General features: G+C 34.6%; 1 protein-coding gene across 1 annotated transcript in view; it reads left to right on the top strand.

The window, feature by feature from the left end:
* The window catches only part of LOC100370243 (dynein axonemal heavy chain 6), a 47,522-nt gene that overhangs the window by 2,313 nt on the left and 22,140 nt on the right, over positions 1-23,069 (top strand). Inside the window, exons 3-38 of the mRNA XM_085495180.1 lie at positions 230-433; positions 578-834; positions 1,324-1,591; positions 1,829-1,963; positions 2,264-2,396; positions 3,525-3,669; positions 4,076-4,244; positions 4,789-5,051; positions 5,571-5,679; positions 5,984-6,104; positions 7,224-7,375; positions 7,649-7,801; positions 8,217-8,468; positions 8,661-8,903; positions 9,483-9,626; positions 9,975-10,184; positions 10,748-10,960; positions 11,598-11,875; positions 12,285-12,448; positions 12,846-13,186; positions 13,384-13,665; positions 15,114-15,413; positions 15,525-15,678; positions 15,775-16,046; positions 16,444-16,656; positions 16,855-17,040; positions 17,184-17,380; positions 18,795-18,978; positions 19,076-19,300; positions 19,489-19,710; positions 19,962-20,109; positions 20,526-20,683; positions 20,813-20,944; positions 21,276-21,447; positions 22,110-22,408; positions 22,759-22,838. Coding sequence (XP_085351306.1) covers positions 230-433; positions 578-834; positions 1,324-1,591; positions 1,829-1,963; positions 2,264-2,396; positions 3,525-3,669; positions 4,076-4,244; positions 4,789-5,051; positions 5,571-5,679; positions 5,984-6,104; positions 7,224-7,375; positions 7,649-7,801; positions 8,217-8,468; positions 8,661-8,903; positions 9,483-9,626; positions 9,975-10,184; positions 10,748-10,960; positions 11,598-11,875; positions 12,285-12,448; positions 12,846-13,186; positions 13,384-13,665; positions 15,114-15,413; positions 15,525-15,678; positions 15,775-16,046; positions 16,444-16,656; positions 16,855-17,040; positions 17,184-17,380; positions 18,795-18,978; positions 19,076-19,300; positions 19,489-19,710; positions 19,962-20,109; positions 20,526-20,683; positions 20,813-20,944; positions 21,276-21,447; positions 22,110-22,408; positions 22,759-22,838 — 7,178 coding nt within the window. The remainder of the gene's footprint in view (positions 1-229; positions 434-577; positions 835-1,323; positions 1,592-1,828; positions 1,964-2,263; positions 2,397-3,524; positions 3,670-4,075; positions 4,245-4,788; positions 5,052-5,570; positions 5,680-5,983; positions 6,105-7,223; positions 7,376-7,648; positions 7,802-8,216; positions 8,469-8,660; positions 8,904-9,482; positions 9,627-9,974; positions 10,185-10,747; positions 10,961-11,597; positions 11,876-12,284; positions 12,449-12,845; positions 13,187-13,383; positions 13,666-15,113; positions 15,414-15,524; positions 15,679-15,774; positions 16,047-16,443; positions 16,657-16,854; positions 17,041-17,183; positions 17,381-18,794; positions 18,979-19,075; positions 19,301-19,488; positions 19,711-19,961; positions 20,110-20,525; positions 20,684-20,812; positions 20,945-21,275; positions 21,448-22,109; positions 22,409-22,758; positions 22,839-23,069) is intronic.

Here is a 23,069-nt window from a genome sequence, read left to right as displayed (position 1 = left end):
AACTTGGCGATATATACTAAATAGGTGGTCGTTTTAAAGCGAGGGAGTCGTCACATGCACATGCGTCAGATGGCCATAGTGTGTTATTGTTTACAAACAAGTGTTGCATTTTTAGCATGTACTGTTATCATCGCTTGGGACTCAATTCTCACATGTACACAGGTGACGGCCCTCTCACTTTAACTGGCTACTGCATATCAATTTATTGTAATGTACTTCTTCTTTCCAGCCTGGACTTGCAAAATTTCAGGAAAGAAACCAACCAGAATATATTCGTAGAAAAGCTGCTGAGGAGCTAGCATTACAGAGACGTCAAACTTCAGCAGATGAACCTGTAGCTAAAAAGAGGAGATCAACATCAGTTGAACCACTAGAGAGATCTTCAACAATATCACCACTACCCGATTTACCAGAAAGTCTCAAAATAAAACAGGTAAGTTTATAAAGTATATTACCAGTAGTGTTACATCTCAAAAAAAAGTGTAAGTTGTAAAACTATTTTTCATTTTTGGAAGAAAATAAATAAGTTCATATATTGTTCAACTACATTATGTAATCTTTTTGTTTCTTCAAATAGGAATCATTGCAAGTAGCTCTGAGAGCACCCTCTCCTCCAAAAGAACCTAAACCTGCTACACCTCGTGGTAAGATACATGCTACAGGTGCTACTGTGCCTGTACCCACTGCCAAACCAGCTGAAGAGTTCATAGAAGATGGACTGTGTGATGTGGAAGAAATAATCAGATTAGTCAGAGAAAGACCCAAACTAGGATTTATGTACATGACACCAGCAGTACCAAAATCATCTATTCAATATCACCCATATAATTTGAAGTGAGTACATTTTGCTCTTCTGTTTAAGAAGCAAAATTCTAACTAGGCATTGTTGTGGAGTGAAATTCTGTTCACATAATTGGGAAAAAAATGTCAATGTAAAATTCTAGATTTTGTGCAAATTTGGAACAGTGTTGTAATTATGTTCCTGTATTTGTGCATGTGCTTATGTAAGTGACATGTTAGCTTATTTACTTGATTGATGTAAGTTTGGGGTGGTTAAAATCACACCAAAGTTGAACTTTTAGTCTCATATGCGTGCTTTTCATAGCAAAAACATTTTATGCCATTTCCCACTGAAATTCAGAATTTCCCAGAAACTCAAAACAAATTGTTGGAGAACCACCCCACGATTTTTTTTTTAATTTTTGTGCTTTAAGTAAGTTAAACGAAATTAATTTAGCAATTTCATTCCATCTTGCTTTTAAACTCTTGAAATTTTTGTTCTTCCAATACATGAAAAATAATAATAATAATATAATATTTCAGGATTGTAGGTCATGGGAATATCAACCCATTAGATTATTATACTATAAGTATAAAAGGTGTGACACACTTCTTTGCTGAGGAGACAGACTTTACAGAGCTGGACAGGTGGGAACAAGAATATAAATATTACATGCAGTTGGTGCAGATACGTACTTTCTTTCTGTTCCGGAGGTGGAAAGCATTCAATGTGTGGAGGAAAAATGTCTTGTCTAAGAAAATTGCCAACTGTAAAAAGAAGCTACAGGAAAACTTATTCATTGTTAATCCAGTAAGTGTGATACATATGTGATAGTTCATAACTGGAAATTTGAAGATTTCCAGTAAATAATATTTTTATTTAAACAGTTTTTTTTGCTTCCATTACTGTATCGTTTTATTTAATATCTCATCAAGCTGTTGGGAGATGACTGCAACTTAAGTATCTTTATAAAGGGTTCTATTCTATAAAGTCTAATAATAATATTATTTTTTGTTTGAAGCACCTAATTTTTTGTGTTTTTTGCAGTCCTTACGTCCAGCTTTACTGAATGTGCGAGAGATGTGTTACAGGATCAGTGATATGGGTCTGTGTAAGGTAGAAAAAGGACGTACATACTCACTGATTCAATTCAGTGAAGCACAGTTTACACAACTCAGTGAGGTAAGCTACATTTGTTCTCTGAAATTGATTACTGCTTTTGTTGCTGTTTTGTCACAGACACTAAAGCATGTGTATGTAGAAAAAGGGCAATAGGAAAATAGTGCTTTTCTTGGCTTCTAGTTTTCTACATACACATCCTTGCCAAGTGAATTACTATATATATTTATGTGTATAATCAGAAAATACAACCTTTGTTGAGGTTTATAAAAACGTCTACAACTGTCTAATAAAATGTGAATAGTTAGTGTTTATGGTATGTATGATGCTGTGTTAGTTACTGACAAAGTTTATTTTGTTTAGGTCTCTGGAAGACTTGATGAATTCCGTGATCTTGTCAAGGAGGTTGTTCGAAGTGCATGTCGTACCGCATTATTAGAGGCCGGTTTCACACCAGATGACTATTTCTATGACAATGAAAGCCCCATGCCTGAAGGTAATAATTGACATACTTTAATATTATTGTTATGTATGTGTTTGTTCAGCATTTACAATGTACGTCCGGCTCATGTGGTCTGCTGTCTACTCGGTAGTGACAAAATTGGGTATATGTATCCCAATCATCAGGCTTGCAGCTCTCATGCTTAAGAGCATGGCTTCCTGTTGGATATATTCATAAAGCTGTGGATTCTGTGGGATGGGTTCTGGCTTTTGAACATACAAAATCACAATGGGCAGCAGAATGCCACACAATATTCTGTACTCCTCTAAGACCAAAACAAAAATAGATTTTGCTTCTTGTCATCGTACACATCAGTCTGAAATCTGTGCCAAACACATTTTTTTTGCAATTTTGCGTACAGGTAAAGTGTTGATCCAAATAAATCTTTAATTCATGTTTTCGAAAGAACTATATTATAAATATTAAAAATATTATATATTATTATACATCTGTCACCATAACGCCATAAGTTACAGCGTGTCGTAATTTTGTGGTATTTTACAGGGTATTTTCATCCTACCATATTAGGAAATGCAAATTCCAAATATGGAATGATTATGTGCATAAGCGTCCTCTAATAATAAAAACAAACATGGCTGCCACCAGGGTTTGACCGGAATCCGCACAAAGAAGTTTGCTTATTCTGTTCTAAACATTTTGGATTTCGTCATTCTCATGATGTACAATGTATCTTTGGAAGGAAAAGATGTATAAAAATAAGGTTTATTCACTCAGACAGTACGTGATTGCATCGACCTCCGCTGCACGTTGGTCGATACTCCCGCCGTACTGTCTTCATGCATACTTTGAGGTACCCTCGTAATAATCTCATATTATCTTGCTGTTGTGGTATTAAATAATTTGAATGTAATGCAAAAAAAAAAAAGACTGCGCCACCACATAATTTTTCAGTGTTCCTTAGGCTGAAAAGCAAAACTTTTTTTTTTGGCCTAATGGAACCTGTATGTAAATTGGACTTGAGCATATTGACCAAATAAAATTATTCTCTAGACCTTGTGAAAACTGGTATGCAAAAATGCATGGTGCATCAGTTACATATTAATATCATAGATCTTAATTCTGTATAATGTTTGAATAATACTTACTTTATTTTGCATGTAGATGGTGATGGTATACCTCCAGGTACAGCAGGGTCTAGTTATCTTATGCAGAGTAACTATGATATGGATATCTATGGTGAAGCACCAGATAAAATGACATATACTGAACAAGCCAATAAAAGAAGTCACTGCAGAAGACTTACATGGTAAATAACATACTATTATTCAGTCTTCTCATCAGATATGAGACATTTGCCTTGAAGCCTATAATTTTAATTGTTTCGAGGAAATGCAAGTGACATTTTATAAGTGTAGCATGAAAGTTCAATGAAACAATTCTAGGTACAGATTAAGTATCTCTTATTAAGTCATTTTACAGACAATTTGTAAACATGTGTTTGAGGAAACTACCTCCACTGTAAGAGAAAAAGTACTTTATACCACTTGAATGGCTTATTGTCTCATACTTGAACTGATTAGAACATTACTGACTGACATATTTAATTCCTGGACAAAATTCTGATCAGCTCTTGCTAAAAGTGAAAAATAAACCCTTCATATTTGATATTATATTCTCAGCTAAATACTATATTTATATTGTGATTATTTCAGTTTCATCCGATTGTCAGATTACTTGATAGTGAATACTATGCATGTATTAGCTGTCAACTCTGTGTCTACATTGTTGAACTACCTAACTGAACAGCTACAGAATACCCCAACTTTAGCACAGATACAAGGTATAGAGGAAGAGAAAGAGGATGATGAGAATGATGTAGAGGTATGTAAAAATTATCAGGTAGACATACCCAACCCAAAACACCTTTAGAAGACAGAATCTAGAAGCAGATCAAAATGAACATTTCTTCATTGAATGTGTTAGATACCAAACAGAAAAACAAAAATTATTTAATAATATCAATATTCTAAAAGAATTAAAAAGGTGATGTCCATGTATTTGAATATATTATGAGTCCAAGAGAACACATAATACAAGACAAGCTGGTGAATACTCATCTGTTGCATTGGTTGTTGTTGCAAAACTAAAGAAATGGCAGAAATGTGGATTTGTTTTTCATGAGCTAACTAGTTTAATTGTAAAAGGCACACAGCGTATTGATTTTATGCTAACCACTATCATACACTGTCCAACATTTTCAAAACAAACAGGGCAAAGCTTGTTTTAATAATTTATGGGCACACTGTAATATTCTGATATAATAACTGAATGTTGTTTATTTTCTCTCCCAACATTGTGATACAAAGCCATATCTCAAGAAATGGCATAGAACTGAGTTGATGCATGTTTTTGTTTACCTTCACAGGACACCACTACAGACGCTCCTATCACAACTACTACATCTACAATGCTTGGTACGACCACAGTTACTGGCATCACAGAAGATTCGGATCACACACTACCACCTCTCTTCTTAACCAGACTTCAACTGGAACCAAGTCAGCTGCTATTTGATCCAGATGTAGACAACTACCAGGAAGGATTATCAGAAGTAATCAAACGCTTCCAGGATTGTGTTTTAAGTGTTGCTAATCTTGTACCTGATTCCTATTTCCATGCATTCACAAGGTAGGTCCAGTTGATTATTGGAAAAATGGCAATTAGAGTACAATATCATCACTTTAATTTTTTCAGGATACATGGTGAAATGGAGATAAAAAACTACTTTACTTTTAAATGATTAAATGGTTTCCAAGTAAAATAATAGTATTTTTCTAGCATTTTGCAGTAATTGTGCATATCCAATATGTAACAGTACTTTTTTGTTTTGGCAATGAAACATTGTCTTGCCTTCTATATCACAAGATATTGTTAGCACATTAACACATTGTATATGAAAAAGTTTCGGCAATTATTTTCAGGATAATATCAAGTGGTGAAACCCAATCACATGATAATTTATTGCTCTTTTTTACAATGAGAAAATGTTGGTGCTGATTTTGAGGTTTTGATTTGAATTAGGATAGCAACTCAAATATTATAATATCTCAAACACATGTATCACTGGCACCAGTTGCTTTAGTGCATTTGAATATGTGATATCACAATATAATATAATGTAGTAATGATTTAATGTTTTATGTACAGACCGATTATTAATAATAAAGTGGAAGACAAGACCTGTGGTGAAGGTCCTAGTCTAGGCGCTATGTTTGAAGATGATAAACATTTGTTGGGAATAGTTGAAAACATTAGGGTGAGTAACTATTTTACACAGTTATTTTTAGGGATGTTCAGTTTATTCATCCAAAGTATCATTGATTATTTTTGTAGTATTATCAACATATTCTAGTAGATATAATTTCAAATACTCAGATTAGGGTTTCATTGGCAACTACATAATTTTACAATTCTAGCTGTTGAACCATTGCAGTGTGTATGCATAATTTGTTGTGATGTTTGAACAAGATACTCTAGATTTACCAATGTGCCATCAAAAGTTCAATGCCTGTTTGCAAGCAAAGAAGTTATTAAAATTCCTGTTCTGTTTCCGCACTCAGGCTGCCATAAGTGCTGCTTTCAGTGCAGCCAACCAGTATGCAGACACCTTTGAACCATTCAGAGAATTCTACAGAGTAAATGAAAGCCTTGATCTTGAAGCACTGAAAGCTGAAGAGCATGGTAAGTAACTTTGAAGTACACCAAGCAGATGCAAAAATTTTTTATATTCTATAGTCTTCGTATCTAGAGTAGTACCGGTAGGATTGTTTCGTCCAGCAACTACCTTGAATTATAATTCTTACAGCCGTTCTGAGAATTATTCGGACAGTCAGTTAGCAAAATGACTTGCAACTTTGCAAAACACTTTGGTCTTTGCCCAATCTAGACTTGTCGGCGCCACTTGAGTGACGGGCGCGTGGTTTGGGATTACTATTTCATAGGCTTGGTGAATTGTAAGTATTATCTAGCGTGCGTTCACAGCAACCATTCTTTATTTTTTATAATTATATTGTAATTATTTTCAGTAATTTTGAAAATCACAAGTTGGGTGTTGTTTAAATCTGTCGAAAAATGTCAACCCCTCGCTCATTTTAGTCAGTTGTACCTGTTACAAAAATGGACTAGACATAATAACGGTCGTTATACCCCGTCATTTTCAAACTGCAGTTGAAAAAGTGATTCGATCAAGGAAGGCACTTTTGATTTGACAAAATCCATCAAACCATTATAATCGAGTTTTCCCCTCTGTGTATCCCTGACGTATTCACAGCACCAGTAATGTAAAAACAACTTTTAGTTTGGCCCAAAACTGTCGCGAAACTGCAGCGCGTCCTGCGAAGAAACTTTACTTTGAGCCTTCCCGCCAACGACGAGTTCATTAATACCTGGAGTTACTCAACACTCGGGAGTTGTTTTGTAAATTACGCTATGTCAGGTGGACTCAGATGGTTATAACAATTAAAAATAACACTTTGAATGCATATACAACATATAACCTGTTAATATATGGTAACCAAGGCGTGTCGTTTTGAAAACATCGTTTTACCCACATCTTGCAAGATAATGGAATGATTCCAATTGTGGGCGTGCCAATACAACGGCGCCATCAAGTCTAGATTGGAAAAGATCCAAGTGTTTTGCAAAGTTCCAACATATATTGCTAACTGACTGTCCGAATAATTCTCAGAACGGCTGTAAACCAGAAATAGTGTTTATCTCATCAAGCAATAGTTTCCGTGGGGTACACTTTTTTGAGATACTTGGTAACAGATTGGACAATATCTTTCTTTTTATCAACAGATGTTCAGTTCTTTGCAATGTCTCTCAAGAAACATCATGATGAACACAATCGTTCTCTCGCTATTCAAGTTAAAAGACCTATTGGTATGCTCCTTGTTGATGCAGCAGATCTGAGAAATATGATTATTCCATCACCTCTCAAGTGTCTGGATGTTAGTAACAACTATTTACTTGTTATTCTTATGCGTTTTCTCTACTACATGGCATATCATGATTGTAATTTTAAAATTAGTTCAAACGAATCATAATAAAACTGTCTGTCATTATGCAAGTTTCTGTTGCTTCTAGGTGTCTATATCATTGTATCTCCTTGACTCATTCTCACTCCTAGAATGTTAAAGATATATACGGTAATAATGAATCTTGGATCTTAGGTTGTGTGCTGGACACCACTGATGTCAGTTATTTTTATTTACCCTGTCTAGGTGCTCAATGATTTGTTGCCAGTGCTGGCTAAGATGAGAACTGATGTACTGATTGCTGAGGCACAAGATGCTCAGTACAAATTGGAAGTAACACCTACAGCTACCATAGAATATGTTGAAAGTCTCACATTCCTGGATGAGATACAGGAACGAGTAAGTTGGCTAGCTCTCTTTGATTCTATGTTCTCAATAGTAGAACCCTTGACAACTTTGCTGATTGCTGTACTGTGAAACTGAAGCTTATTTGTGGTCGCTTTCAACTGTCTGGAAGAATTTGATGGGGATATTGATAAGGACTTTTCATGGAAAGTTACCCATCCAAATTGTGTTTGCGCCCACTATAAAATTGAAGTATAAACATCAAGAAAATCCAATTATATATTTTAATGGAGGCTAACAATCTTGAAATGATTTTGCCGTGTACCGGGACCAGGCAAACCAGAAAATGAATTGCACTCCATTCTTGCATGAAAACAGACTATAACTCAAAACTTGTCAATTGTGTGTTAATACATAATAAATATGATGTCACTTTCTGGTTGATAATTTTCTATTGTCTTCCTCCTAGATTGATGCAATGGATGCTGAAGCAGGTGTTGTCAAAGAAATGTACGAGTTGATAGATCATTACTCTGTACCTACACCTCCAGAAGACTTTGCTGTCTACCAAACTCTCAATCCATCAGTGAGCGCTGTCAGAAATGCCATTGATAAAGCTGTTGGTGAACGAGATGCCAATATTGATAAGTTCTGTAATACTCTGGATAAAGATATTTTGGAGCTGAACAAAGATGTCAAAGAAATCAAGCAAGAATCACAAGTGAGTCTTGACGACTGCCAAATCAGGAAAATTTATTGTCTTGTTATGATTTGATTGAGTTTTCATGGTATGATTTGTTTTTTTTGTATATGCTAATAATGTCATGGCTAAAGCACTGAAAATTAAGATATATGTGAAACCCCGCAATGAGTTTCAAAATTAATTTAAATTTTAAATCTTCCATTTGTTCAGAATCCAATGATCTTAGATGCCAATGCTGACCGTGATAAGATTGTGACTATACTGAATAAGTTGCAAGAGAAGATGAGCAAGTTACAGAAAACAGCCTTCACATACAAGTCCTATCAGAAGAATTTCAAAGTGGAAATCACCAAATATGATGAACTTGAAGAAGTCCATGCTGAGTTGAAACTGAAGCAATTGCTTTGGGATTCATTGAAAGAGTGGGATGAGAAAGCAGAGGAGTGGGTTGTGGTAAGTTTCATCCATTCCAACACTTACTGTAGAATGCTACTTTTAAGTTTTTGACATGTATATTGTAGTGCATATAGCAGTGACAATATTTCATGACAAAACTAGTATTTGTCAACAGTGGCTAAACATTTTTGTTTACCTTCTATTTGTTTTTTTAAGAGAAAAAAGTAGAATAATACAAATAAAATGTCATTTTAAGATTTTGATAGACCTTAATGAAAACCTTGGTAAAAACCAATTTTTAAATACTTCAACATATCAATAAAATACCTTGTATTTTCACTGCATTTTATTGATCGATTTCTCTAAACTATGAGTTCTCTGAGTATGGTCACCCCATGTTTTTATTTTATTTTCTTTATCCTTGTAACATGGTATATCATATATGTAAAAATATTTTTACTTTTGTGTAGCATATTTTACCTGAACATAATGTTTTTCAGATGTTCACTGCTTTTCATCAAAATTCATGTCAAATTCTCTTGACTTCTTTTCATATACTTTTTCCTGATGCATGTAATTTTTATTGGATTTTGTGATTGTATTCAATTGTGTTTTAATCATGCTTCTTGTTTACAGTGTGAATTTGAAAACTTAGATCCTGAGCAGTTAACAGCACAAGTTTTAAAGTACAGCAAATCAGTGTATCAATTGGAGAAAGGTTTACCACCAAATCAAGTTGTTCCTAAACTCAAAGAAAGAGTTGAAAGTATGCGAGAAAAGGTATGCACTTCAAGTTGTTGTATAAAGAGGGCTGCTGGGTTATGTGACCTACTCTGGGATTTGAGTAAGGGAGCCTGAAATACAATCCGTCTATTCTCCTAACCTGCCTTGCAGCTGGTTTGCTGCCATAATTTTAGTGACTACATACCATACTCGTTCGACTTAGCACCTATGCTTGACTAAGCACCCACCCCCTTATTTTTGGGGCATTTCTATTTTCATGGCTTCTCGATTCCTTTAGAAAGTACCAGGCATTTTGAATATCTCTTTCATTGTTGCTTTGCACAGAGCATTCATCTGCCTGACAACAGAAAACATATGCCAATCTTTTTCTCTTTATTTTCACAGCTACCCATGGTAACAGATCTTCGAAACCAGTTTTTGAAACAACGACATTGGGATATGATAGAGAATATCTTCAGCCATCATTTCACACCGGAAGAACCCCTCACTCTGGGTTTGCTGGATAAACTTGATGCTTTCAAGCACACAGAAGCTATCCAAGAAATCTCTGGTATGGCATCTAGTGAGGCTTCATTGGAATCTCTACTCAAGAAGGTATGACTTCCTATTAATTAGTCCTTATTCAGAAGACAATTTAACCAGTATCTGTTTATCTGCTGCAAATATCAATGAAACTTTGCTTGTTTTTTTTTTTCTTTACTAAAAGTTATTGAGGTTTTCTTAATACAATATTTAAGCCAGTCCCATACCATACGCGGGTCCTCAATATCCTCGCCTTAACTTTGCTTGTTATTATGTGTTTAATGAGCTCTGTTGTTTGTTCATGAATTTCAGCATTAATCACCACTCTAAAAGTGATTTAGAACAATCTAAGTATTTATAATCACTTGTTTTTATTCCTGGGAATTTTCACGATTTTATAATTTTTTTCCACGAAAACAACATTTTGCGAAAGTCACTGTCACTCTATGTCAAGGATTCCAGGAAATTTTCACTGCTACAAAATTTGCATTAAGTTGTCTCTCCGAAAAATGGTTCACATGCAATGAGTATATCAAGCTGCTATACCTTTGATGAAAACTATGCTGACATTGAATAAGTTTTTGAGATGAATTTGTGAAATTACATTATAATAAATATGTTTTTTCTATATAAAGGTGGAAGATGCCTGGAAGACTACTGAATATATAGTGTTGCCACATCGTGAATCTAAAGATGTGTTTATTTTGGGTGGTACTGATGATATCCAAGTGTTATTGGATGATAGTATTGTTAATGTTTCAACAATTGCAAGCTCTCGTCATGTTGGACCAATAAAAAATAGAGTAGATGATTGGACAAAGAATCTGCAGCTATTCAATGAAACTCTGGTAAGTTTTGTGGATTCTTTGTTAATATTTTTGCTATAATTACAATTCTTGTAATTGATCTGTGTCATGAACACAAGACATCAAATTTACTTTTTGTTGTTTTATTATTATAAGTGGCCTTTATTGTAGCCCAGTAGTCGAGTCATGGCTGTTCAAATTGTGTGAGTGAACTACATTTACTTCACAAATACATGCTCAAGTTTACTAGGATAATTTATATTACATCCAGTATGAAAACAATAGACCTTGCTGTTAAATGAAAAAAAAAACCATATTTCCCATTCATTTGAAGGATGTTTCAGATTGTTAAAGCCACATTCAAGCACTTTCTTTTTTTTTACATCAGACGCTGCAACAAAATAACATGTGATGAAAACTATTGATTTCTAAATTGTTACTACAAGGAGGATAGCGAAAATCATGAGAATACCGCAAAATATTTCACTCAGTCAGTTCAGGAATGCATTGACCTCGACTACACATTGAATATTACGGTTGCCATTTTGCGTTCATGCATAGTTTTGTGGTGTTATTGTCTTACAATTAATTAATATATGAACAAACTTGAACTTCAACTCTGAACTGAATTTATATAACCAGTAGCCACTTATCCAAATGTTTTTGTTTTGCATTATAGGAGGAATGGTTGACTTGTCAACGTAACTGGCTGTACTTAGAAAGCATCTTCAGTGCTCCAGACATCCAGAGACAACTACCAGCAGAAGCCAAGATGTTTGCAACTGTTGATAAGTCATGGAAAGAAATCATGCGTAAAGTGAATCGTCTTCCCAATGCCCTCAGAGCATCTACACAGCCTGGTTTATTAGAAACATTCCAGAATAATAACGCTCTGTTGGATCAGATACAGAAATGTCTGGAAGCATACTTGGAATCGAAAAGAGTGGTCTTTTCAAGGTATGAAAAATAGACATTAGTTATTATTATACACCTGTCACCGTAACGCCATAAGTTACATCGTGCCTTAATTTTGCGGTATTCCACAGGGTATTTTAATCCTGCCATATTAAGGAGTAATGAGTAACGTGTGTAGCATAAGCATCCTCTAATAATAAAAACAAACATGGCTGCCACCAGGGTTTCGCTAAAACTGTTCTAATCTGTTACCCTGGGAGGTATAGGTGTATAACAATAAGGTTATTCTGAGGATACTACAAAGTATGCACAGTACTGCGTGTCGGTTGATAGTCCCGCTGTACTGTCTTCGTGCATACTTATCAGTATCCTCGTAATAACCTCATAATATCTACATTATTTAGTGTGTTTCAATAATGGGTATTTTATTTTTTTCTGCTTTATATTTTAGATTCTACTTCTTATCCAATGATGAACTTTTGGAGATTTTATCACAGACTCGTAATCCCCAAGCTGTACAACCACATTTACGTAAATGTTTTGATGCCATTGCACGTCTTGAATTTGGATCAGATGTTGTACCAAAGTCCAGTGATGGTAAAGCCACTCCTACAGGTATGAGTTCTATTTATACTGTCATATTTTGAAAACTCATTATTGCTGGGTTTCAAATTAACAAAATTTAGAAAGTGTATAGGAATAAAACATTTCAACCAACAGTTACATCCTGTTAAGTCCATTGTCTGTTGAAGGCATATTTTTAAAGCTATACGTGTCATGTGTATATTATTTTGGTTAGAGGTATAGCCTCAGATCATGTAAATATCAAATATTACATATACTTTAATGGACAACATAAAGTAATATAATGAGTTAGTGGTGTGTTGCAAATGATTATTCAGAAATGTGTATCTGATCGAATTTACTTCTGAGGTAATTATCATGTATACCAAATACAAATTGACTTTATGATTAAATAAATGTACTCATCAAATCATGTTTCTGTTAACAGCTGAAGCAGAAATGGCAAAACTTTCAGCTAATGACATCCTAGCAATGCTGTCACCTGAAAATGAGAAAGTTGGCCTTGGTAAAGGTCTGAAAGCTAGAGGAAATGTTGAAGATTGGTTAGGGAAAGTAGAGGAAGCCATGGTCACATCACTTAGAAGGCTAACTAAAGCTGCTCTCACTGATTATGAAAGGCGTCCCCGTGAAGAATGGGTTGTTTCTCATGCCTCTCAAGTCGTTCTCACTGTCAGTCAAATTGTGTGGTGTCGGGACATTATGGAAATTCTGGAAGGTGACTTTGATAGAGCAGAAGCAATGGAAGATTTTGAACAAATTTGCTTCAAGGTTGGTAACTTGGTACCGGTAATCACTTGCAAGACAGATGGCAACCCATGTAGATGTCTCATTTCACCTTTTATTAAAATGTCTGGAAAATGGATAAACCTGCAATCAAGTTTAAAAAAAATATGTGTTGAAACTAACACTGAACATTCCAGACACTAAATAATATTTATATCTCAATATATATTCTCATTTAACAGAATCTAAACCAGTTGGCTGCATTGGTACGTGGAGAGCTGCCAAAACTAGCTCGTAACATTTTGTGTGCACTGATCACTGTTGACGTGCATGCTAGAGATATTGTCACCGATTTGGTGAAATCAAAAGTGGAACATGCAAACAACTTTGACTGGATGAAGAATTTACGTTACTACTGGGATTATGATTTAGACAATTGTGTTGTTAGGATGTCTACTTCTCAGTATATATATGGTTATGAATATCTAGGTGCTCAGCCAAGATTGGTTATCACACCTTTGACTGTAAGTACAAACTAAAAATTGAATTGTTCTTTCCTGATAATACATCTCTTGAAGTATTTAAATATCATTAGTGGCTAGATAATTTATGACAATTTTGCTATTGCTTATATAATCAGACTTATTTATAGCAACCACCCAGGGTACTCAAAGGAATTGTTTTTTTAGCTCCGCTGTCGACTTTGTCAAGCGGAGCTTATCAAATGAGTGATTGTCCGTCGTCGTCCATGTCAATGTTTTACTTTTTCTACTTCTTCTTGAAAACTACAAGCCTTTGGTAGACCTCTCTCAGATTTGTTCATTTCATGATCATATCTTCAATTCTCTAATTTTGGTGAATATTTTTGTCATTTTTGGTAAAAAGTGATATTTTCGACTTCTTGTTAAAAACCGCAAGTCCAATTGCTTTGATATTACATGCATAGGTAATACATGTGGACCTCTCTCAGATTTGTTCATTTTTTAATGATATCTTTAATTCTCTAATTTTGGGGAATATTTTTGTCATTTTTGGTAAAAAGTGATATTTTCAACTTCTTGTTAAAAACTGCAAGTCTAATTGCTTTGATATTACATATATATGTACTACATGTGGACCTCTCTCAGATTTGTTTATTTTGTAATGATATCTTCAATTCTCTAATTTTGGTGAATATTTTTGTCATTTTTGGTAAAAAATGATATTTTCGGCTTCTTGTTAAAAACCGCAAGTCCAATTTCTTTGATATTACATATACATGTATAGGTACGACATATGGGCCTCTCTCAGATTTGTTCATTTTGTAATGATATCTTTAATTCTCTAATTTTGGTGAATATTTTTATCATTTTTGGTAAAAAGTGATATTTTTGACTTCTTGTTAAAAACCACAAGTCCAATTGCTTTGATATTACATATATAGGTACAACATATGGACCACTCTCAAATTTGTCCATTTCATGATGATACCTTCAATTCTCTAATTTTGATGAATATTTTTGTAATTTTATGTAAAAAGTGATATTTTCGACTTCTTGTTAAAAACTACAATCATTTATGATGAAAAATTATATTTTTGAATTCTTGTTGAAATGTGCATTGCTAACAGCGGAGCTATCTCAGCCGAGAGGCTGCTTGTTTAGACAGGTAGTCTTCAACATTGGCACAGAGGAAATAGCACTTTGGTAGTCAGGATAATGACTGTGGTAAAGTCAAACCAGTAAAGTAGAAACTAAATATAGCTTAGTTGGGGGGGGGGGGATTATATACAGGTCACTTACCTGTGAAGTTCTGCTGCCGAAAGGTGGTCACCATGGGTATCTTTAACACAGGTTTGACTGACATGGGGTTTGAAATATGTTGTGATGTGAAAACTCTGTATCAGACAATTTAAAAAAATTACTGAAAATTGTCATACTGAAAACATTGCAGACACTGCTTTGTTCTAATGTATTGGTTTGTATACTTACAGGATCGTTGTTACCTCTGTCTTATGGGAGCCTTGCAGCTTGATTTGGGTGGTGCACCTGCTGGTCCAGCTGGTACTGGCAAAACTGAAACCACTAAAGATTTGGCAAAATCCCTGGCCAAGCAGTGTGTGGTATTCAACTGTTCTGATGGTCTGGACTATAAAATGATGGGCAGATTCTTCTCTGGTCTTGCCCAGTCTGGTGCCTGGTGTTGTTTTGATGAATTCAACCGTATTGACATTGAAGTGTTGTCTGTAATTGCACAACAGCTGATCACAATTAAAAATGCCAAGGCTGGAAAGGTAAGTAGATATTGTACATACTTAGATCCACCAATCCCAGAACTATCTCAGAGTATCCAAATAAATATTGTGCATTTCACTCACTGTCTCCAATGGTTTCATTTTTTTTAGCTGACACGCTTCATGTTTGAAGGACGTGAGATCAAGCTAGTAGCAAGTTGTGCTGCCTTTATCACTATGAATCCAGGTTATGCTGGACGTACTGAATTGCCTGATAACTTGAAAGCATTATTCCGACCTATTGCCATGATGGTACCTGATTATGGTAAGTGAATAATTAACATTTTCTGTAAGCTATTGTGGTTGCCATATTATAGTTTGTATTGAAAATAAATATCTCACCTATTTAATATCTCTACAGCATTGATTGCTGAGGTCATACTCTACTCTGAGGGCTTTGAGTCTTCCAGAAACCTGGCTCGTAAAATGGTACAGATGTACAAACTATGCAGTGAACAGTTATCACAACAGGACCATTATGACTTTGGTATGAGAGCTGTCAAGTCTGTCTTAGTGATGGCTGGGTCTTTAAAACGTGACAATCCAACACTGGGTGAAGATGTTGTACTTATTAGAGCTCTCAGAGACAGTAATCTGCCCAAGTTTTTAACTGATGACGCAGTTCTCTTTACGGTAAGCTTACAGGTTTAATCATACAAGATTATGAGTCACCGTAAAATGTACTTGAGCCATGATAGTTTCAAACATAGTTCAAGAAAGTAAATTAAAAACAGCAGATCTTTTAGAAATAGAGAAACACAGCCTACCTAAGTATGGAAGAATTCTTGTGACATAGATTTGACATAAATTTGTTTTGACGTTAGCCCTATTCAAATTAAAAATTGCATAATTTTTTTTTGTAGATAATGATTTATTTCTTTACCAATTGAATATAAAATATGTAGAATTGAAATGATTTTTATATACAGTCTTATTTGACACTGAAAGAAAAGGATTGAACTTGAAAAGATTTAGTTTACGCAATTTTTAGACAGGTTTTACTTCAACTGTGTAATACACTTGTTTGCAGGCCATATTATCAGATCTGTTTCCTGGTGTGGAAATTCCTGAACATGACTATGGTGTCTTACAAGAATACATTGAGTCAGCCATGAGAGATAAAGGATTACAAATTGTGGGTGCTATGGCAAGTAAAGTCATCCAATTGTATGAAACTATGATTGTACGCCATGGTGTGATGTTGGTTGGACCAACTGGAGGTGGAAAAACTACTGTGTACCAGGTATTTGTCTATTTTATTCTAATGATAAGTTTTTATAATTATCTATCGATTGATTGTCATGTTGTGATTTTAAGTCTGTATTGTTCGTGTTTATCATAGTTATCTCTTCGGGACTGATTTTTACGCTATTTTATGCTAATAAATTTAAGCTTATATAATTGTATGATTTATTGTATGTTTTTTTTTCTGAATTCTTAGACATTGAAAGATTGTTTGACCAATTTACATGCTGACGGGCATGAAGACCCATACTACCTTCCTGTAAGAACAGATGTCTTAAATCCTAAATCTATCACAATGGGTGAACTGTATGGGGAAATCAACAAACTTACTTTGGAATGGCAAGATGGTTTAATGGCATTGACTATCCGTAAACATGTGTCAGTAAGTATGGCTACATTGCTAATTTTTGGATCAGAATCAAAACAACCAATATGTACATACCAAACATATGGAATAAAGTTCAATGTTGTGTCTCAAAGTACAGCTGCCTTCAACAACTCACTCCACACTTTTATATTTGCCAGGATACAAGTGAAGACCATAAGTGGGTTGTCTGTGATGGACCTGTAGATGCTCTGTGGATTGAAAATATGAACACAGTACTGGATGATAATAAAATGTTATGTTTAGCTAACAGTGAGCGTATCAAATTAAACAATACAATCCACATGTTATTTGAAGTGCAGGACTTAGCAGTGGCTTCACCAGCAACAGTCAGTCGGTAAGTTCTATGTAATAAGTTTTGAGTCTCCTTAAACCTTAAATTTGTATTCTCTGCAAAACTTAATTTTATGCTCTTTCAAGTTAGAGTAATTTGGCTGATGTTCAAATTGAAAAGTTACAGTGTTCTCAAGTTATACTGATGAGAAGCTGACCTATTACGCAGTTAATTGTCAAAATTATTATTTGTATTCACTACAATAAATGCTGTCATGTTCTAATTCTGCTTTCCGAGTGCCTGCTAAACACAACTAACCTACATAGTATGTAGCAACTGAAGAGTCTGATGTGTATCTCAGACTATTCCTTATGAAAACTGTTTCACATACAGCAAGTCTCAGAAGTATTGGGGCAGCCAATTTGCAAACTCGCTAGCGAATTGGCTAACTGCTTGGGTCTTGACTAAACGGTTGGCTTTCGAATCTTGCTGGTGCCAGTTTGTGATTTGTGATGCGTCCACTCTTGGCGAGTCTATATTTCATTAGGGGACATAGAATTTTTTCACGCATCCTCTGGCTGGTACATGTCTGGATTCTCCTGAATGATTTGAGCCCGAAAATGGTCTCAGTCAGCTGGCGTGATAATATTATAAATGTGATTAATCCACTGATATTTATTATATAAGGTTAACCTTCTTGAATACTGCTTGAAACTAAAAACTTAAGACAATTTGAAAAATAGTTTCTTACTATTAAATCAGGGGAAAAATAACAAATCTTTCACACTCAAACGATCCGTTGGGGTAACATTAAGCAAACCGCTGAAAAATCGACCTCATTCGTCATTTTTGTGTGGACATGTAGAGCATAGAACACTTTCCCTGGAATATTTCAAAGCGAAATCGCCATCCAACTGTAAGACCATCGCTGATTAGCTCCTAAAGTATGAGGAATGTCCCCTACTGTTACATAGAGACGTCTTAAGTGGGCATGACCGCAAGACGGCGCAAGCGAGATTTGAAAGCCAATTGTTTAGTCAAAACCAAAGCAGTTAGCCAATTCGCTAGCGAGTTTGCAAATTGGCTGCCCCAATACTTCTGAGACTTGCTGTAAAATATTGGATTTTTTGAACTTTGTACATTGAATATAATCCTTTGTGCAATTTAGTGACTTGATGACACATAATACCATAGCTGTTGCATTTATTGCACTTCACATTTTACTAGACTTGTCAAATGTATAATTTTAGGCAATAAATGTGTATATAAATTATTTTCAACTATATTTAAAAGGTCTAGCATATGACAAACTTGTGCGATGTTTTTCAGTTTTTATTCTTTGTAGATAATAACTAAAACTGTTGTGCTGTGATGAGGCTAGAGTATGCATGATTTAAAAGAGTTCCCTGATTATAAACTATATATACTGCAAGTTTTTGTATTCTAATTTATTCATAATCACTTAAATCTCTTTTAGTTGTGGTATGGTGTATATTGATGCTGATGATCTAGGTTGGATGCCGTTTGTGCAAACTTGGATGACAAAACACAAGTCACAATTGACTGAAGAAACATATCAGTATATTATGGATTTGTTTATAAACTATGTTGAAGATGGTTTGAAATTTGTGAATAAGAAATTGACACAAGCTATGAGCCAGGTACGTGTTTACATGTGTTGAAAAAACATACTTTTGATGTTGTAAATGATTTTAAACAGCGTGCCTTATTTAATATGTGTTCTTGGTGTTTCTGTAGGTTGATATTGCCAAAGTGTCAGCTCTGTGTGATTTGCTAGATGCTGTTATATTTGGTAAAAAAGGCCCAGACTTGAAGATGGATCCTAACAAATTACATGCACTCATTTGCACTGGTTTCGTCTTCTGCTACATGTGGTGCATTGGAGGGAATATTACTGAGAATTGCTTTGATCAGTTTGATTCTTTTGTCCGCAACCAATTTGATGATAATGGTGATGCTAAGGTATGTTTTCTTTTCTGCATCTCACATTTGAATTGTCCAGTCATTTAGTTGCTATGTTTTAGCAAAATCTGTCATTTAAAAGTAGCAACTTGACTAATTTGAATAAATCATGTTTAAATAATTTAATTTATATATTTGTCAGAATTGTACAGGGCATATCCAGTGTAACATGTTGCCTTGTCTTTTAGCTTCCATCGGGAGGTGACTTATGGAGCTGCTACATGGATTTTGACACAAAACGTTTAGATATGTGGGAGAGAATTACTCCATCATTCAAGTATGATAAAGATATTCCATTCTTTGATATGCTGGTACCTACTACAGACACTGTCAGATATGGATATTTGATGGAGAAGTTTTTGAGTGTAAAACGATCAGTATTATTCACAGGTACAACCGGAGTAGGAAAGGTAAGCATATGTTACATAATGGATTAATGAATAATGAACTGTTTCATGCGCATTAATGTATTTTTATCATATATGCTTTTAAAAAATCTATTCAAGTTACAGGTAAAAAATTAAGATCATAAATTGGTGTTTCCACTGTTACTCACTAAATCATTACCTCTCAGAATTTAATATGTGCTCGACAAAGCCCATTTCAAAGTCTCTTCAATATTTGTGTAAATGTTTGACATTTTTTCTTTGTTTGTTCGTAGTCTGTCATTGCAAGGGCTTTATTGCTGAATGTTCAAGACAAGGAGGCCTATGTACCAGTCTTTGTCAACTTTTCAGCTCAAACAAGCAGTAATAGGACCCAGGAAATGATTGAAGGAAAACTGGAAAAGAGAAGAAAAAATATAATTGGTAAGTCACAGTTGTCAAAAGTAAATTATTCTTCACTGCATTTGCTCAATCAGTAGCTTATGCGCCTAGGTAACTGTCAGTAGTGTGTGTTTTACGGCATACAGTTAATACAATTGATAGTTTACTAACACTTTATTTAAAATAAATTTGCTTCTAATAAAGCAAATACAGTATTTTAGTTTTCAATGCAGTTTTTAAAACATATTGAAATGCTACTATATAAATACATAGTGCTTTGTTCTGGCATGGCATTTTTCACACTATATTTAAATAGACAAAGTTTAGACTGTAAATCAGCCACAGATGTTTCAATTGTAGAATTTAATCATCTTTTTTATATTCTTATTACCATAATAAGTTGCATGACAGATTTTTTAAAATTATTCTCACTAATATTTTTTTACATACTTTTCCAGGTGCTCCAGCCAATAAGCGTGTCATAATTTTTATTGACGATTTGAATATGCCTAAGTTGGACACCTATGGCTCCCAACCACCAATAGAACTGCTTCGTCAATTCCTTGACTTTGGCGGTTTCTATGACAGAGAAAAACTGTTTTGGAAAGAAGTACATGTAAGTACAATTGATCTTTTATCACTGATTTTACGTTTCTATGTTGCAAAATTACTAAAGGAGTACCGGTAAATGGTGCATCAAGTTACCGATACAATGTGACAAATTTGTTTCTTCTTCAATTGTCAGGATGTGTCTTTATCATCAGCATGTGCTCCACCAGGTGGTGGTCGTAATCCAGTAACACCACGTATGATCAGACACTTTGCTATGTTGTGTATACCAAGTGCATCAGAGTACAGTCTTAAACACATTTTCAAGGTAAGAGAATTAACTCTAACATAACTGCTATAGTAAGTTTACTAAAATGCACTAACACTTGTATATCCAGTATCAACTGTTGATCAAATCATATGAATGTTATTATATGTATGTAGTTTGTTTGATATTAGTTTTCTTGTTCTGGATTTTCATTGTCCTTGGTATGTATAACCATGGAGCTGCATAACCAACTTATCAGTAATCCCTTTATGTGTTTCAATAAACTATATAACCTTAAGCAAAATGATTAACATTCTATAGATTTTAAGAGCCATATTTATTAATGTACTTCTACTGTAAGACTGTTTTCATTATTTATTTTGTTTCACAGTCAATCATCACAGGTTTCTTACTTGAGTTCCCACAAAGTGTCAGAGCATGTGGAGAGTCTATTGTGGGTGCTGCAGTTGATATCTATGGACGTATGAGTACTGATCTGTTACCTACACCAGCCAAGTCACATTATGTCTTTAATCTCAGGGATCTCTCCAAGTGTGTCCAAGGTAAGGAGCCCTTTAGTTCATAACCTTTTTAGTTCATATTCAGACAAACTGATTACATTCAAGACTCACATAGAGATACAATTAGGTTATCATCTGATATCACTTGTTTGTTTGAGCTGGTAGATATGAGTGGTGTTGTAGGCTAGCATTATGGACAAACCAAACGAGTATCAATCAGCTCGACAAATAAGTGATATCAGGCGATAATCTTTTAATCACATGACCAACTGAGTTTTAAAAAGACAGTAGTCATAATTCATGGAACTATGTTTTCGAATAAATGCTAATTTATGCTAATTAGGCATCTAAACAGTTTGATTGATGCACATTATCAGTTATTGATATCATCATGTAAGTTGACACTACTGTGAATGATGGACTTATGGTAATGGGATAAATGTATTTATGATCTGATCTCAAATGGCAGATTGGTGAATAATGTCTCAAATATAACTGGTTTCATTCAAATTTGGAATGTCAACCCCATACACATTCGGTTATTGATGCTATTTATTTTAGGTACCACAACCATATCACTTTCTCAGTCAAATAGTTTTAAATGTCAAAGTTATTTGATCATATACTTTTGAAGAATGTCTTTCTGCTATAATGTTCTTGTTTTAGATTTCTCATTCATTATCGTGACAAATGTTTCCACTCAGGTATACTGCAGGGAGATCCAAGCAGCATTCGTGATGCAAACCAGATATACCGTTTATTCTGCCATGAATCACAGCGTGTATTCCATGATAGGTTAATCAATCATGAAGACAAAGGTTACTTCAATGAAATATTAGCAGAAATGGCTGGCAAATATTTTGGACAGCAGAATGTTGAACCAAACTCTTATGTTACCAATCCAATTATCTTTGGTGATTTCTTGAAGATGGGTGCAAGTGAAGAGGAAAAACTTTATGAAGATATTTCAGATATTAAAAAACTAAAGATTGTCTTGAATGACGTAAGTATTACAATCCATCATGCAGATGTTACTTTTTAAGGCAGGTGATCACTCCACTCACCTATCACTCAAGACCCAGAAGCACTTTCCCAATCCATACTATTTTTTAAGAGCACAGCTCCCCTAATAATAACTCACACATTATGAGAGCCATTTGTAGCTCCAGGCCATTTTCAAAAAGCAAGACCTGAATCTCTCGTCTCATTCTGGTTGAACAAAAATATGACACTCTGTGTATTTGAGTAAAAATGTTTGTTTTTGTTGTGGTTCATTAAGTATGTATATAACTTCCAGTAGTATGGCCATTTTTGATAACTAATTGTTTATCTGATTTGCTTGCATTGTTTTAGTATTTAGATGATTATAACATGAGTTCATCCAAAGAAATGAAACTGGTGTTCTTCTTGGATGCAATGGAACATGTCTCTAGGTAAGAGTTATCAAGTCCTTGTATAGACACATTAATAACACATTTGGCCTTTGACTGGTTCACAGAGGCATCAAATGGCAACTTCCTTATGCTGACCCAGTTTACATTGCTGCCTTTTGAGACTCGTTATTTCTAAGGCAATTTTAGCAAATTTGACTTCTAACTCAGTTTCCTGTCAAATCTGAAGTTTAATCTCTGGGAATGAAATGAATTAAACAACACTTTTTTATC

This window comes from Saccoglossus kowalevskii, chromosome 21, assembly GCF_978046115.1.
Source record: "Saccoglossus kowalevskii chromosome 21, keSacKowa6.1, whole genome shotgun sequence".
NCBI lineage: Eukaryota > Metazoa > Hemichordata > Enteropneusta > Harrimaniidae > Saccoglossus > Saccoglossus kowalevskii.
The sequence above is the reverse complement of the archived record's forward strand: the minus strand, read 5'-3'. Positions and strand labels throughout refer to the sequence as shown.